General features: G+C 40.3%; 2 protein-coding genes across 2 annotated transcripts in view; both read left to right on the top strand.

Annotated features, from left to right (window-relative positions):
• The window catches only part of sirt6 (sirtuin 6), a 45,473-nt gene extending 27,712 nt beyond the window's left edge, over nucleotides 1-17,761 (top strand). Inside the window, exons 6-8 of the mRNA XM_084313184.1 lie at nucleotides 25-105; nucleotides 7,901-8,024; nucleotides 16,680-17,761. Coding sequence (XP_084169310.1) covers nucleotides 25-105; nucleotides 7,901-8,024; nucleotides 16,680-17,015 — 541 coding nt within the window. The 3' untranslated portion in view covers nucleotides 17,016-17,761. The remainder of the gene's footprint in view (nucleotides 1-24; nucleotides 106-7,900; nucleotides 8,025-16,679) is intronic.
• The window catches only part of LOC311226401 (uncharacterized protein), a gene marked incomplete at its 5' end in the record, with an annotated part of 864,333 nt that overhangs the window by 566,449 nt on the left and 279,161 nt on the right, over nucleotides 1-18,723 (top strand). The window lies entirely within an intron of this gene.

Genomic DNA, 18,723 nt, shown 5'->3' with positions numbered 1-18,723 from the left:
TGTTTGTGTTTTTGTGTTGAACAGGGGGAAACTAATCAGCACCATACTGGACTGGGAAGATGCTCTTCCAGACATCGATCTGAACAGAGCAGAGGATGCCAGCAGGTGAGAGCGAGAGACCTAAACACTGATAAAGAGAGAGAGAGACCTAAACTGATGAAGAGAGAAAGAGAGCGAGAGAGTGAGAGACCTAAACACTGATAAAGAGGGAGAGAGAGACCTAAACACTGATAAAGAGAGAGAGAGACCTAAACACTGATGAAGAGAGCGAGAGAGAGAGAGAGACCTTAACACAGATAGAGAGAGAGACCCATTTAGACCTAAAACGCCTGCTAAGAATGCATTATATGGCCTGCATATACACACCAATGTGTTTCCCGGTTTCAATGGGTTAACCGCCTTAACACAGATAAATAGAGAGATACCTTAACAGATAAAGAGAGAGAGAGACCTTAACACAGATAAAGAGAGAGAAAGACCTTAACACTTTGATTACCACTGGTGAACATGGTTAAACATGGTTAAATGCCAGCACCCACTTCAGTGATAGCGTTGTGAACGCATAATCTCTGTCTTAAATTATGGCTATGTGTCTAATCTGCCCGTCGCTTATCAATGACTTGTTTGCAGTCAACATTGTCGAAACGGATTGTTTTTTAATCGCTTCATTTCCGTTTTATAGTATTTTGAAAAGCCCTCGTTTTTCTGGAACATATAAAGATTCCGTGATAAACGACATTTACTGGAATATTCTGGCATACACAAAAACGTTGTCATTTTTCGTGCTATTTATGAATCGTTTTCAAATAAACGCTAGATTATCGATAGTATATGTGTACTTATGCACGCTATAGAAGCGGGCTGAAATATCGATTCTCTCATTTCCTGATCGCACACACACACACACACACACACACACACACACACACACACACACACACACACACACACACATACATATGGGACACGTTGATATATCTGTGAAAAAAGCTCTGATTATCCCAAGACTGGTAAAATAGATTCCTTACCTCAGATCAGATGTTATCCAAAAAGATTATTCCAATTCCTGATCGCCATTCCAAATATCGATCGCGTTTATTGATTCAGCGTTGGGTGCTGGAAATACATAATCCACGCTGTTCTGATGGCCGGCGATCACTTGGTCTCTTCAGTTGGCTTGACGGAAAAGTTAAATGAGGAAACTGCCCCCCCCCCCCAGTCTAAACTAATGGGGTGCAGTTACACAGGGAGAGACGATAGGGGGCGGTATCTTCCCAATTGAGCTCAGGGAGACTCTGCAGCACTAACCTGAGGCTCGATTGATGAAATATGAATTCAAATCGCCAATAAAAAAAATACGACAAACAAACGCTATATAGTGTTGGTGGCATTCAAAGGTCGGCATGAACTAACGACAAAACGCGTCGCTGGCATCCAAAGTGTTAACAGAGATAAAGAGAGAGAGAGAGACCTTAACACAGAAAACGTGATAAGTGTATTCCACTAAAACGCTATTATCGCGTCTTTTCCTGGCATTACTAAGAATCACCAAAACTATACTCATATTCAAAACGGTATAAAACGGAAATGTACGGATGAAAAAACAATCTGTTTTGTGCATGTTGACTGGAAGCAACTCACTGACAATCGACGGGTGTATTAGACCCATAGCTATAATATAAGATATATTTTAAGCACTCGCAAATTTGGCATTCTAAAACTATATCCATTGAATAAAGACCTGGCGCTGAAGGGGGATCGGCGCCCCCTGCTGCTGGCGGTCAATGTGTTAACACAGATAAAGAGGGAGAGAGAGAGACCTTAACACAGATAAAGAAAGAGAGCGAGACCTTAACACAGATAAAGAAAGAGAGCCACCTTAACAGATAAAGAGAGAGAGTGGTGGGGATTGATGTTTGAGGGACTGGATGTTCCGGGGGGGGGGGGGTATGCTTTCGGGCAACACTGTACTTATTGTACTTATTTTTACAAGTACAGTGTTGCTCACATGCTTTCGAGCAATAATGTACTTATTTTATGCCTATTCTTTTGTCTGCACTTTCTACATTGCACTACTTTTATTGTCTTTTATACCTTATTCTTATGCACTTTATGCATTGCTTTTATTCTGTCAACTGTATGCAAATGTTATGCCTATGTTAATTTTATGCTATTTGCTGTGAAGGACTTGCTGCAATCCGTGGAAGTCCTTCACCGCAAGTGAAGAAGACACAAAGCTCACAGGCTGTAAAACCTTTAAGGCCAAAATAGGCAGCTATGAGCAGAATTGGTTGAAGGTTGAAGGTTTCTCCTCTTGTCCGTCAGGTGAGCTGTGCCTCCTGAGTCGCTAAAAACAATAGCTTGTTAGTAGGGCTCAACAATTTATTGAGATTTCTATCAAAATCTCAATATTGCCCTGGGCAATATTCAAATAGCAGGAGATGCAATATTTGTGAGGCAAATTGTGTGTCAAAATATACCATTCTAAATTAAGTATTGTGGTCTCTCCGTCTGAGATGTTCCGGCCTACAAATTGTATTCTACAAAAAAATTAAAACATCTTTGTTTGGTACGGATCCCTAAAAATCACCCCATGATAATTTTAATGCGTTTTCAATGTAAATTTTTAAAGTTACACAAAAACATTCATTCCCTATAATATTGAGCAATCAATCGCAATTATAGATATTATTTGGGTAGGGGACACACACACATTTTACACTGTACATTGGAATACTGACAAAGCCTTACTTGGTCATTTACTGTACAACTAGGTTAGGACATTTGTAGGGGCCAGTTTCGAATTGCAGTCTCACGTAGGTGTTTTTTGAGAGTGTTTTTGAAAGTGGGTAGTGATTCACATTCCTTTACAGCTTTAGGTAGGGCGTTCCACATTGATGTGGCATAATTGCGAAACGTGTTTAGTCCCTTGTTTGAGCCGAATCTGGGTTTTACATGATTTGTGGAGCTCCCTCTGGTGTTGTGATCGTGGTATTCACTGACCTTTGGGAAGTATTTTGACATGTACATGGGTACCTTGGTCGCGTAGTGTATCTTGTAGGTGATGTGGTCTCTCTTGCGGGTTCCGGTCAACAGTCTGGCAGCAGCGTTTTGTACCAGTTGTAAGCGGGACAGGGAAGACTGGTTAATGCCTACCGGTATATAGAGGGAGTTGCAGTAGTCTAATCTACCGTAGATGAAATGAAGGCGTGGATGACTCTCTGAAGGTCTGCAGGGGAGAGAAGGGCTTTGAGTTTGGCAATGGTGCGTAGTTGGAAAAAACATGCCTTTACCACTGAGTTCACTTGTCTGTCGAATTTAAATTGTGGATAAAAAATGACACCTAGGTTCTTGACATAAGGCTTGACCAGGGAGGACAGGTTGCCAAGGCTGTTGGTAAGGGTGGTGACAACGTCTGGGGGACCGAAGAGGATTATTTCGCATTTGTTTTGATTTAGTTGTAGAATGTTTTAGTCCAGTAAACAGTGCGTGTAGGAAAGTTTTTTTATGCGTCTATTCATTCTGTTTAAACCAATGGGGTTTTTCTTCACAGTTGCAGATAAAAATTAGGCTACACTAATATTATAGTATTATACTATTATAGTATATGACTAGTCATAAAAATGTAAATAAAACATTTATCATAAATGATGTATTGTAGCCTCATTTATGCTCGGCGCTCCATCTAATCAAGACGTCACCATCACTTTCGTACCAACCTTATTGGATTATTTATGTTGACAAAACTCATGAGTTATATATTCCTTAAAGAAAGTTGATTTAATAAAAAAAAAAGACTCATTTACACTTTATTCAAATTGAGGATTTAGTTTGAGGATAAATAAAATAAAAAGATCGTCATAAAATATGACGACAGACATTCGAAGCTTCGTTCGAATACTTCAATAGAAGCTTCGAATGTTAAAAATACCACAGATGCCATAAACCTGGTTACACAATAAGTATTGGCTGTTATGTTTATGTATATATTGAAAATGTATTAAACATCCTACTGGGCGGTCGGATGGCGTAGCGGAGATTGCGCTCGTCACCAATGCAAGAGGCCTCGACTCCCGGAGTCAGCATTGCCCTGTGGCTTGGGCCGATCGTCATACTAACTCGTTTGGCTGAGTTAGCGGGAGGGAAGTCGAGGGTGGTAATCTGGCGTTGTGGACAGCGACGCCTACAGGTCAGTTCTGGGCGCCTGCTCAGTGAAAGGCAGGAAATGGTGAAGGCAGCATGACCTCCCACGCGTTACGCTTCACCAATGAGAGTCCTCGCTGCCAGGTGAGAAGAGAGCCACTGGCTGTCTCCACATGTGTCGGAGGAAGCATGTGGTAGACTTCAGGGTTCCCTTGTACCGACCAGTAGGAGGAACATGCGCACAACAACCAGGTAGGGGAGGGGGGGAATTGGCATAACGACTAAATTGGGATGGGGAGAAAAATAGAAAATCCGGCGGAGAAAAAGAGGAAAAAAATAATAAAAATTAAAAACATCCTACTGTTTTGATACACGTAAAAGAGAATGTAAAGGTTATTTAATAGCCAATGTTTTATTATGAACATACAATTACATTTTCCAGTAAATAAAAGTAAAAAAAAGATTTATGCTGTCAATATACTGTAGTTCTTTGATGGAACAAAAATCGGAATAGGCCAAAATTGGAATCGGCAGGTCAGACAAAAATGAATTAAAATCAATTGCAATCGGTGCACCTCTAGTTAGCTATATTAGCTAGTTAGCTTAGCTGGTTGATGACCGCTAGGTTTGCATTTGCTAAGAGTAGCCAACATTAAAATGGAGTTAACATAAACTTAGCCTAAATATTGCTAACCTTTGGATATACAATATTGCAGTATTTCTTTCCCTTCAAAATACCTTGAGCCCTATGAACTTTGGAGCCCTATTTAGCCCCCGGTAGCAGGAAGTGATTGGTCTTGATCTTGATCTTTTGAAAGAAATATTGAAAGAAGTCGATGGGCTGATATCAGAAATTTGATCTTTAAATGGCTAATATCCCCCAGGGCTGTGTTCTGAGCCCCCTGCTGTACTCACTATACACTAGTGTTGTCAAAAATATCGAAAAATCGATACATATCGATTCTGAATATTTTAAACTGTTTCAATACTCATTTCCCGAAATATCGATATTTAATTATTCATAGAAAAAAAATTGTATAAGGAAGTTGCATTGTTCATTTCAATACCTGTAATAGTACAGTAGTCCACACACACATGTGCATTCAGTTAAGTCGGAATATGACTGTAATACAAACAGTTCAGTTTGTCAGGTACATGCAACACAGATTACAGTGTTTACATCTGTCTGCTTGAGAAAATACCATGTTCTGCAATAAAAATGATTAAAGTGAGATGAACAGTTATTTTTAAATGTGTGATCTAAAGATAAACAAAGGGTTTTAAAAGTGTTATAGTTATCTTCTCTTATAGTACCAGAGAGAAGCTGAGGAGAATCAACCAGCAACAAAAGCTACATTTATTAAAAAAATTTAAAATTAAAATAAAATCTTTTTTTTGTGTACATTTTAAGATTGAACCTTTTTCCATGTGGTATCAAAAATTGTATCGAATATCGATACTTTTCAAGGTATCGTATCGAAGTTAGAAATTCCAGTATTGTGACAACACTACTATACACACACACTGTGTGCCAAGTTCAGCTCCAACTCCATAGTGAAGTTTGTGGACGACACAGTGGTGGTGGGGCTGATCTCGGACAACGACGAGAAGGCCTACTGGGAGGAGGTTGAGGTACTGGAACGCTGGTGCCAGGACAACAGCCTGCTCCTGAACATTGGTAAAACCAAGGAGCTGATCGTGGATTTTAGGGGAAGACAGCAGGGGACACACACACACCACTGAGGATAAACGGGGCTAGCGTGGACAGGGTGAGCAGCTTCAAGCACCTGGGGGTCCACATCTCAGAGGATCTGACATGGACAACACACATAGACTCAGTAGTAAAAAAAGGCGAAGCAGGGCCTCTACCACCTGAGACAGTTAACACATTGGGCACCAATAACGTCGTACAAAGTGTTTCAAGGTCATGCTAATTCTGCCATTCCACGGCGTACGACGTTATTGAGATCACATTTAATTTTTTCGCCATGGTATTCATAATTCCCTCACCCAGCCTCGGCTGATACAGTGGGAGCCTGCACAACTCTGCAACGCTTCAATACTGCCGCCTGGTGGATGATCGGCGAGTTACAACCGGAAATGGATCTCTGGTGATCTCCGTGCATCTGGGAAATGCGTCCGGCACTCACATATTGTTGCGGGACTCTAGACACACATCCGTGTATATGGATCGCTGCCATAACTCAATAATCGATATGATTTGGGCGTTTATTATTATTATACAAACCGGAAATGGATCTAGTCGATCCACGTCAAATAAGTGGGATCTTTTTCCTCCAGTCTCATCGGCGAATGGTAAGAGGACACTGACGTCATTTTCAGCGTGATTGTTTATTATTATTAATGCAAACTGCTCTGATCAATATATCACCCATACTACATAAAGCATTTACTGACTATCACGGAATTATAAACGACCCCCCGTTCATCCGCGCATGATGAGTCATAACGTTTAGGATCATGTACAGTTGAAATTTTTAATATAGCGTGTATCGGCAACAAACGGCAGTTGATAATCTATATATGCGTTTATGCCTATAACTCACGTTCTAGGAATTACTGCAGAAAACGATAAAAACATATTTATATTCTAGACGGTATTTTCGTATGAATCTATGAATGAAAAAGTATAACGTTCCTACATCCTGAACGATAGATAATCGATGTTGAATGGGCCATAGTAATGTCAATTTAGCAATACAATTAAAAAAGTTATAGCCCTGCAAAGAAGGTGAACATCTCCATAGGCTTAGAGTGGTGGCAGAGAGTGGTATGAGATGGGCAAACTCCGTCGCAGTTAATGTGTTAAGGAAGTTCAGAGTATCTGGGAAGATACTCCAGTCCTTCTACTCCGGAGCTGTAGAGAGCATCTTGACTGGAAACATAACTGCCTGGTATGGAAGGACAAGAAGGCCCTACAGAGAGTGGTACGCTCAGCCGAGCGTACCACGGGTATTGCACTACCACCCCTGCAGGTCCTATATAACAAGAGGTGCAAATCCAGAGCCTGCAGAATAATGAAAGACCCTCACCACCCCAACAACAGCCTGTTCAAGCTGCTGCGGTCAGGCAAACGCCTGCGAACACCAGCAACTAGGACAGAGAGACTTCGGCTCAGCTTCTTCCCCCAGGCCATCAGAGCCTTGAACACTGAACTCTCCACAGACAAGCACACACACAACACACACACTGTACACGCTCACACACTAGCAGCCACTTTAACATGAGCACACACACACTCATGCTGCACACGCTCACACTTATGGTCACTTTACAAAAGGAAAGGTCACTTTAAGAATAGTATAGTATAACTTGAGATTGTATAATATAGCATTGTATAGCAGTGTACATAAAGACCCAGTGCCTCATCCGTAGCTAACGGTGTATTGCACTATCACAGGACCTAGCATGTCCTACCATGCTCTGTAAAAACTCATGTACATATACCGATATGCCCTACTTTGATTACTTGTATTATTGCACAATGTCGTTCTATTGGATTCTTATTGTTATGATTGTATTATGCACAATCGTTGCGGGCAAGACCCCCCCGCATTTCATTGTATACTTGTATGCCGTGACAAATAAAACTCTTGACTTGACTTGAATCGGCCCGATATATCAGTCGACCACTAAGTTGATTCTTAGCTTTGTGGATTGTTAATATGTCCATATAAGTACAGAGCTATATGGCCAGGTTATGGGGTGATGTAATTTGTCATGTCTTCTCCCGCAGGCAGGCGGACCTGGCGCTGACGCTGGGTACCTCGATGCAGATCAAGCCCAGTGGAGACCTTCCACTCCTCACCAAGCGCAAAGGTGGCAAGGTGGTCATCGTCAACCTCCAGCCTACCAAACATGTGAGTCTCACTCGTGAGTTAGTGCGGAGACTTGTATTTTCTGTGAATCGTCGAGTCTATGGCCCTGGTGCATACCTTTACCATAGAAACACAGTAAAGCTCAAATACGTTGAGCCCTATTTTGCCCCCTTCCGGGTAAGCTAGCGTTAAGTTATTGGTATCAATGGATTCATCTTGATCATAGTTCACGTTGAAAGACGGTAATGTTGATGGGACGATCCCGTTAGGCTGGGAATGCATTTCATGCTGAGATTCATTCGATCTTCATTTAAACCTCGAAAGATCATTGAGAGCAAGCTCTCATTTACAATGACATTGAGAGGTACAGACGGTACATAATACAAAAAACAATATAGAAACCGGAAAGCCAATCAAACTACAGACGGAGGTGAAATGGTTCGCCATTATAGATTTAAACTGACCAATGGAGACTAAAGTACTGCGTTTTAAAGTGCTTTGTGCAACATTCCGTGTGTCGGGGGCACAGCAGATTTTCCTAATTCAGTGCAAACTCTGGGCACCTTAAGCGTAAGCCGATCACCAGAGAGTGAGTATGATGAGGTGCTGAGTTCCAGTCCAGTGATGTAGGGATGAAGATCAATAATGGCTTTATTGGTCAATGAATTTATCTTGATCAAGGGGAAAATCCAAGATGGCAGCATGTCAATGTCTCTGTTCAGTGTTTGTCCGTTAGTAGTACATTTGTATTGCATTTAGCATGGTTTTATGTTGCTGATTTATATTATTTATGAAATACCTGCTTTGCTCTGCAAACAGTGGCCTATTTTTGTATCCGTTTGAGAGCTGCTCTACTTTCCAAACCGTGGCCTACTCAGCAGGGCTCACCAGTCTGACTTGCAGGAGCTAAACATAGAATAATAATATATTAAAATATTGTATAATACTGTATACCAATATAGTGTAGTATAAATAGTATGATTTAGTTATATTATAATAAAATAAAAAATACAATTATATAGAATAATACATTATATAAATATTAGTGCTGTCAATCGATAAAAATATTTAACTCGATTAATCGCATGATTGTCCATAGTTAACTCGCGATTAATCGCAAATTAATCTAATTTTTATTTTAATTTTTTTTTCTACCAAGGAAAACTCCAACATTTTGGGAAATTAGCTTATTTAACATCTTCCCTGGAGTTAGACAAGAAGATACATACCTTTTTTGTCTCTGTGCATGCATTTAGCTTTGGGAACAGTCGCTCCGTTAGCGTAGCTTAGCTTCATCACTGGAAGTGGGGGGGGGGCCGGAGCCTGACGTTCCCTACAGGGTCTTACAGTCACCAAATACAACTCCAAAACGTTCCTGTAAACATGTTGTGACCTGTGTATTCACCACGTGGAGAAATAAAAAATAATTGAATTAGACAATTACGTTTTATAAGCAAATATACTCTGAACAATTTTTTGCCTAACCACTCGAGTCTCTGGGCGCAGTCAGTGGTTTCAACATGAAGCCGTGTTTGTTGATATTCTCATTCCTTCAAAGGATCCGAACCGATTGAAGTTTATGGATACCATGACTTAAAATCCTCTTACCTTGACGATTAAAAGCCTCCCCAATTTAGAAAACATTAATCCAATGGCTGGTATTGATAATATAATACTAACTACTCCACGCTCGGAGCTAACCGGAGCTAACACAGAACAGGATGGTAAAGCAAATATAATCACTTCCTTTCTGGGGTTTTCAAAATAAAAGTGCAACGTTTATAGCAGCGGAAAACGTTTATTTTGTACATTATCTAACGTTAACACAAACCTAAACTAACGTTACAACTAACCTAAAGTTAGTTTAGGTTCGTGTTAACGCTAGATAATGTACAAAATAAACGTTTTCCGCTGCTATAAACGTCGCACTTTTATTTTGAAAACCCCAGAAAGGAAGTCATTATATTTGCTTTACCATCCTGTTCTGTGTTAGCTCCGGTTAGCTCCGAGCGTGCAGTAGTTAGTATTATATTATAAATACCAGCCATTGGATTACTGTTTTCTAAATTGGGGAGGCTTTTAATCGTTAAGGTAAGAGGATTTTAAGTCATGGTATCCATAAACTTCAATCGGTTCGGATCCTTTGAAGGAATGAGAATATCAACAAACACGGCTTCACGTTGAAACCACTGACTGCGCCCAGAGACTTGAGTGGTTAGGCAAAAAAATTATTCAGAGTATATTTGCTTATAAAACGTAATTGTCTAATTCAATTATTTTTTATTTCTCCACGTGGTGAATACACAGGTCACAACATGTTTACAGGAACGTTTTGGAGTTGTATTTGGTGACTGTAAGACCCTGTAGGGAACGTCAGGCTCCGCCCCCCCCCCCCCCCCCCCCCCCACTTCCAGTGATGAAGCTAAGCTACGCTAACGGAGCGACTGTTCCCAAAGCTAAATGCACGCACAGAGACAAAAAAGGTATGTATCTTCTTGTCTAACTCCAGGGAAGATGTTAAATAAGCTAATTTCCCAAAATGTTGGAGTTTTCCTTTAACACTATCCCGCCCAAGCACGGAGATCTCCGTGTTTCGATTCCACCCGTTGTGGACAGAGGCACGGATAAATCCGTGGCAAGTTGTTATTGCTTTTATTCCATATTAATAACATATTCAAGGTTGCCAAGCGGCACTGCAGATTTACCCTACTCTTTGAATTCGACAAAGTGCAATACCGACCAGATCCTCTTAGGGGCGCTATCGCGATAATGCAGTGTGCACTGTGGCTGAAGGGAGCAATCTTTTTTTAGACTTTCTTTTGGAGTTTCCAGTAGCTGGATTCTATATGTGTAGCCTGTACCTTGGATTACGTTTAGCATCGCAGATTTCACCATGCAATAAGTGGATTTATCATCAGCCAATGGACATATCGATCTACCAGATGGTGATCGATAACGGGGAAATGCTCGGGGGGATCCCACCGGACCACGGTAAGATCTTTTTCACGTAAAGTACATCCCGATTGGGCCTTGTTTTGATGGCCATCCAGGCGTTCGGCCTATGAGGCTAATGAGGCTAACACGGTTATTGGTAATCAATAATCAGAAACTACGTGCCCCGCCCCCCCCCCCCCCCCCCCCCCCCCTTTCATGCATACATGCGTGAGGATCGTGCCGATCATATGCAGTTTGAGTTTTAACTGGAGCGTATCTATAACCGAAATACCATTGGATTTAACGTTATTAGCTATTAGCCCTGTATCTCGGCTTCCAGGAAATATACTAGACCAAATCCGGTATAACGCTTATATTCACGGCGCTATAAAATGAGAACGTATTGATGAAATTTGTTTTTCTTTAAGCCATTTTGAAGGGACGGTTTATGGTCTCAATTCACAATGAGAATGGACAGATGGCAATACTATAAAGTATAGATTTAGCTGTACAAACAGCCCCACGTCTGTTTACATTTCCTGGTCCTCTTGATAATAATTAGACTCATCCCAGTGGCCGCGATTGTGTTAAACGGATCTTTTTCAAGTTCCAAGTTTTAATACTCTTATCAACATGCAAGTCAAGAAATGCTTGCTTTATGCAGCCATTTAAAACAAAAGGATGACCCTCATGCATTGAAAATTTGCATCAAATTCAAAACAGAGTGATGCACAAAATAACTTAAAATAAAATAATAATTTAAAGCTCCCAGCTCTTTCTCTCTTGCAAACATAGTATCAATGAGAGCATCAATAATACACCTGAGTGAAGTCTAGTTTAAGTTAATCGTGAGTTTAAAAAAATAGTGGCGTTAATAGAATCGGGCTATCGATAACGCGTTAATACCGCGTTAACTTTGACAGCCTTAATAAATATATAGATAAATGTGTGTGTGTATAAATGAATGAACCTAATAAATATGCAATTTAACTGATGGATACACAAAATGTATTTATTTATGTTAATGAATTAATTTAATTGTGTTGATGTTTCCATTTCTGCTAAATAAGTATGTACATTCTGTTTGGTTTGGTAAACATTGCAATTAGTCTATCAGTGTACTGTATGTGTGTAGGGGCAGGGACAAATAAGAATTTTCTTCTTCCTTTTACTTTCGGCTATGGAATTTAGTGGAGCATATTAATATGTACTGTTAGGTTGGGCGATTCATCGATATTATCGATTAATCCGAATTAATGATTTGGGACGATTTAAAAAAATTAAAACCGATTTTCCAAAAAAAATATAATAATAATCCAAGAGTCATCTTTTATTTGACAAAAAGTGATATTTGGTGAAAGTTTGATTTGCACTTTATTAATCCCCATAGGGAAATTCATTCATGTTTGATGATCAAGAGGCACCTTTTATTTGTTTTAAGTGAAGTTTGGTGAAAAAGCAAGTTATTGCACTATTAATCCCAATAGGGACATTCATCTTTGTTTGATCAAGAGTAACCTTATATATATATTAGGGATGCTCGATATTGGCTTTTTTACCGATATACCGATATTGTCTTAATTAGGGATGCACCGAAAATTCGGCCACCGAAAGTTTTCGGCCAAAAATGGCCTTTCGGCTTTTGGCCGAAAGAGTTTTTTCACCGAAAATATATCACCGAAACAGAAGCAACCTGTAACCTAACGCGTGTTGTTGTGATGATGTCATCAAAACGCGGATTCATTACATGCGCGCTGTGAGCTCTTCAGTCCTGCGTGATACTCCTCTTGGGACTCGGGAGCAGTGATGCCACAGATTACTTGTAAAAGTAATCCGATTACTGATTACTGATTACTCCTTTAAAAAGTAATCCAAGTTACTTTACTGATTACTTGATTATCAGAGTAACTTAGTTACTTTGAAAGTAACTAGGTTACGAAGTCGTCGTTCCCCCAACAGTTTTTTTTAAACGCTTTATTGAAAGTGCATAAATTGTTTTTAACTTGTTTCTCTGCACATAACGTAAATTGTTAAACTAGTGCTTCAGCTTCTGTACCATCAAGTATGGTAAAGCAACAGTCTATGATGCTCACAGCATTAGAGCAGCCAGCCAGTGGTTTTACAAAACCAGTGTATCCATTCACATCTAACAAATGCAGGCTGAACTATTCAATTATATCAACTGTAACTATTAAATTGTTTTTATAAATGTCTCTCTATAAACATACAAGCAGTCTCTCTTTAACATGTAAATTAACTGTAAATCTGGCAAATAAGAGCTTTTCTCTCTCTCTCTCTCTCTCTCTCTCTCTCTCTCACCCCTCTCTCTCTCTCTCTCTCTCTCTCACCCCTCTCTCTCTCTCTCTCTCTCTCTCTCTCTCACCCCATGCCTCTTTCTCTCCAACCCCACCCAGACAGCCTACATCTCTAATATAATAATAATAATAATAATAATAATAATAATAATAATAATAATAATAATAATAATAATAATAATAATAATATTATTATTATTATTATTATTATTATTATAATATAATCCCTTCTCTCCCTCTCTGTGTGTATGTGTGTGCGCGTGTGTGCGTGTGCTTGTGCTTGTGTGTGCGTGTGTGTGTGTGTGTGTGTGTGTGTGTGTCTCTCTCCCCTCTCTCTGTCACTCGTGTTCTCCCACCTGAAGAACTGTGGGAGAGCATTAGAGCAGCCAGCCAGTGGTTTTACAAAACCAGTGTATCCATTCACATCTAACAAATGCAGGCTGAACTATTCAATTATATCAACTGTAACTATTAAATTGTTTTTATAAATGTCTCTCTAGTCTTCTTGCGGTTTCACTTCGTTTAGACAAGCGTTTTGGGGTGGAATTCTCAGACGAATGCGACGGAGCCCTGCTGTCAGACGATTGGCGCATATGTCACATGACGTGCTGTGAAGACCCGCCCTACTCTGCCTCTGATTCGCAGACTGTGGATGGGGAATGTGATTGGGCCAAAGCAGAGTCACTCACAGACAGAGAGTCCAGTCACGCCGCGAGGACACATTCTTGTGTAACCCTTTCACTGCCACACCACGTCACTCCCAAATAAGAAAAACAGCTCAAAAATGTATTTTTGACTGTCGAAAACGAAATAAAATACTGCATTCCGCATGCATTATGAATTTATGATGAGATAGTAACGAAATAGTAATGCACAGCCACTTGGACAAGTAACTGCAATCAGATTACTGGCTTTTAAAGATTAACGCGTTAGATTACTATTTTCGGGGGAAAGTAATCAGATTACAATAACGCGTTACTTAGTAACGCGTTACCGGCATCACTGCTCGGGAGCAATGAATCTCCTCGGGAGTCGCGCTGTTTCTATGTAAACTCTGCGCGCAACGAGTCCAATAAATGCGTCTTTAACATACTTTATCCTTATTTACTATATGCCCGTTGCGGTTAATCACCGAGTGATCTAATATGCATATTATTCAGAGCGAGAGGGGGAGGGATTGTGTTTCTCACATTGACGCTGTCTGTCGCGTGTCTACTGTGCCAAAGTCATCTGGGGACTAGAAAGGTGCGCTCAGTAGAGCACAGATGTCCGCTTCTCTCTCTCTCTCTCTCTCTCTCTCTCTCTCTCTCTCTCTCTCTCTCTCTCTCCCTCTCTCTCTCTCTCTCTCTCTCTCTCTCTGATTGATTGATTGAAAACTTTATTAACAGATTGCAGAATGGGTACAATACAATACAGCTCAATACACACAATTGTTAAGGGGATGCAGACCAGAGAAAGACTTTTGTCTTGTTTACCTCAGGGTCCCCCATTTTCAATTCATCAGGACATATATGACATACATGACATACAGATAGACAGTACTGCTACATCTATACATTTATGACATACCAGATTTGCAAATACAGTACTGTTTGTGATACAAAAAGACCCATAATAGTGATTATTTATTATTTAAGTTAAGTTTTGCCATAATCATATATTTTTCCATAATCAGGTAGCTGAACAACATTGGTAAAAAAAATTCTATTCTATGAATCATTTTCGGCCTTTCAGCTTTCGGTTTTCGGCCAACTGTTTCCTATTTTCGGTATCGGTTTCGGCCAAGAATTTCCCATTCGGTGCATCCCTAGTCTTAATTTCCGATACCGATATCAACCGATAACGATATATGCAGGGTCCCCCCCCCCCCCCCCAAAAACGGATGTGACAGGCTGCCTCCTCGTGTACCGGAGGGGACACGTGATGCAAGGCTTCTATCCTCCCTACAACCGGCCAGTGGGGGGCATATGCGAGCAACGTTCAAGACGGGGGAGGGAAGAATTGGCACAGTGGAATTGGGATGGGAGGAAAAATAGAAAAAGAGGAGAAAAAGTGGATCAATATAGTAAATAAGACTGGCCCCAGGATTGAACCCTGCGGTATGCCTTTTGTAATGGGCAAGAATTTGTCTCTGAGCAGATGTGTCATAGGCAACATTCATTAACCTAGTATGCAATAGGGAGGTGTAGTGGTTACGTCATTGCAGTTTTTTCCGTGTTCCACCCCTCTGTCCAACGCAATGTATTTCCCCATTGACGATTTCTAAATCGTCTGTGCGTATTCATCCACAATCTATAGCTCAACATGAAAATATTCACAATTAATCGTTAAAAAGAAATCGCAGAATTTTATTTCAACCGAAAATGCTTAAACAATAATGTTAGTGATAGAAGGGAACTCGTTTTGTGCAAAAAATGGAAAGCCTTTCAATGTTCATGAGGCAGAATTGTTACAATAGCCGATAATCCATTTTCCCAATGATTAATCCCTATACGGGTGGACCTCGCGGGCGAACCAAAGTGACGTCAGACTACACCTCCCTATAGAAGAGTGATCAACTGTGTCAAATGCCTTTTTGACAGATCTACAAAAAAGGGCAGCACAGTGTTTTCTTTTTGTCAAGGTTAGATACTAGTGCTGTCAGGCGATTAAAAAAAATGTATCTAATTAATTAAAGGATTTGTAATTAATTAATCTAATCGCATAACCATTTAGGCCTGATATTCTATATTATATGATCATATTTCAAATGGCATGTGTCCGGATGGCAGAATTCAGTACTGTATCTAGTACAAAACCTTCTGTTTAATCATCTTCCATTTATTCATTTGCTTAGATTTTTCAGGTCTGGTCAATTTTAGCATGGTGTTATTCACAGTCAAAGATAAAAAAAAAATTTTAAATCAATTGATATTCTCATAATTTTGGTTCATTACAATTGACTCTAGACTAGTAACAGACACAGTATTTTTGACACTGGGAATACATTCCCTGAGATCCATAGATGTCCCTAGAATCAGATACCAAGAACATGCAAATGGACCATATTAATTTTTTTTACTGTAAATGTGTATTCTACGTTCTTATGGAATGAATGAGATAAAAAAATATTTAAATATTTTTTTATTAATTTTGAGTTCATTTTCATAACGCGGTAATTTGCTGTGTAATTAATTCATCTAATTAACGCGATAAACTGACAGCCCTATTAGATACTATATCATTTACAACTAGAGTAGTGGCTGTGATAGTGCTATGTTGAGCTGTAAAACCACACTGACGTGGGCTTAACATAGAGAGTGATCTGAGAGAAGATAATGAGACAGTGACCGTCACAGGTCATCGTTTTATATATATATATATATATATATATATATATATATATATATATATATATATATATATATTCTATAACGTATAACGGCTCTGTATTCCTTTTGTCTGCCAGGACAAACATGCACATCTGCGTATCAATGGGTACGTCGACGAGGTCATGAGCCGGCTGATGGAGCTCTTGGGATTGGACATTCCGAAGTGGGAGAGTCCGACCGTCTGCGAGACGAGCTCCACGATGACGATCTCCGAAACAACGGCCGCTGACGTCAAACCGCCGCTCGCACACGCCGCCGTAAAAGCAGAAGAGGTGAAAAAGGAGGTCAAGAGGGAGGAGAGGAAGAAGAGACGAGCCCGACCGAACGAGGATGAGGGAGCGGTTGAGAATAACGGTGCTTCTGTAAAGAGGGAGAGGGCAGGATCCCCGGTGGAGATAAACAAAGAGAAATAGCCTCAGGCGCTCTCTTTCTCTCTCTTTCTCTCTCTCTCTTTCTCTCTCACTAGAACACGATCCGGCCAGAATTGTTGGACCCCTCACAGCGGCGGAGGCTCCCAACACTGTTTGTATATTTGTGGTGTGATAAGTTGGGGGGGAGAGAAAAATGTCCACTAGTGTAGTATGATGAAACTCTGAATGTTCCACCACTGGTCCGTTAGGCCTCACACACAGACGGTCCATTTAGCATTTTTTACAGACGGACCTCCTGACTCCCACGACGTCGGACATTGTCGCTAGGTCCCCACCACTGATGGCTCATCAGTCAAGCAACGAAATTTTTTTTGCAAATGGCATTAGCTCTACGCTCCCCGTAGAGAGATTTACAAGGTTTACAGTCGTCTTGTTTTACACCCCCCGGGCCGGACGGACGGGTTTTTAAAAGCATTTTTAACGGCGCCTAGCGGTTTTATTTTTATGACTTAACCGCTGTCTTTAAAAAGTCACATCAAAAGAGCATGCAATTGTAGTCGACTTGCATACAAAGTAATATGATTTGTGTTAAAAAAAATTGTTAAATTTTTTTTCCTCTCCTGATTTTTGTTTGATGGACCACCTGTTGTTGATTTGTGAGTGAAGGATAATGATGCCTCGTTTAACCGAGTGTTTCCTCAAGAGAAAAATGCTGTTAAACATTGTTTTACCTGTTTTTTTTGTTTTTTTATATGGATGTTTTGACAATAAACACTGAATCAACGGTGCATATGTATATACATGAATCTAATTTTCAAATCAATTATTTGTAAGGCCCGACAACACACGTTAATGTCCCCATGGGCCGGACACGTCTTTAACACTTTGAATGCCCAAACCGAGATATCTCGGGTTTACCCCCCGCGGGTTGAATGCCCATAACGAGAATATTTGTTTTTTCTCGTTATTATTAGCGATCTGAATTCATATTTCATCAAGCGAGTCTACCGTTGGTAAATCAGCCACCCCAGGCGCTCAGATGTGAAAAAAGCGCCCCCTATCGTCTCCCAGATGGTAATTCACCCTTTTGGATTGGACTCAATGAAAATGCATGAGAAAAAAAACCCGGAATCCACGTTTTACTTCTCACGCATGTAACCGGCGCCGATCAGCTTCATGCTGGACTGAGGGTGGTTACTGTGTTTTACAGTATACACGTGGGATCAATAAAAGGATCGATTTTTGGAATGGCTATCAGGAATTTGAATAATCCATTTGGATACCATCTGATCTCAGGTAAGGAATCTATTTTACCAGTCTTGGGATGATCAGACCCGTTTTCACGAAGATATAAGCGTTTCCCATATGTGTCCCCCAGGCTGTTTGACTGTGCGAGCGGTCAGGAACTAGGAGAATCGATTTTCAGCACGCGGCACCAGCGTGCATGCGTACACATATACCGGTACTATCGATAATCTAATGTTTATTTGAAAACGATTCATAAATAGGCCGAAAAATTACAACATTCTAGAATATTACAGTACATCAGCGTTTATCAGGGATTCTTTTTTTTTCTCTTGGAAACTAGTGCTTTTCAAAATGCTAGAAAAACGGAAATGAACCGATAAAAAAACAATCCGCTTCGACAATGTTGACTGGAAAATTAGTCTTTGATAAGCGACGAGCAGATTAGACATAATTTAAAACATAGATTAGGCGATATTAACGTTAACATTGGAGTGGATGGTGG

Source organism: Notolepis coatsorum, assembly GCF_963971535.1.
Source record: "Notolepis coatsorum genome assembly, chromosome: 4".
Classification (NCBI taxonomy): Eukaryota; Metazoa; Chordata; class Actinopteri; order Aulopiformes; family Paralepididae; genus Notolepis; species Notolepis coatsorum.
The sequence above is the reverse complement of the archived record's forward strand: the minus strand, read 5'-3'. Positions and strand labels throughout refer to the sequence as shown.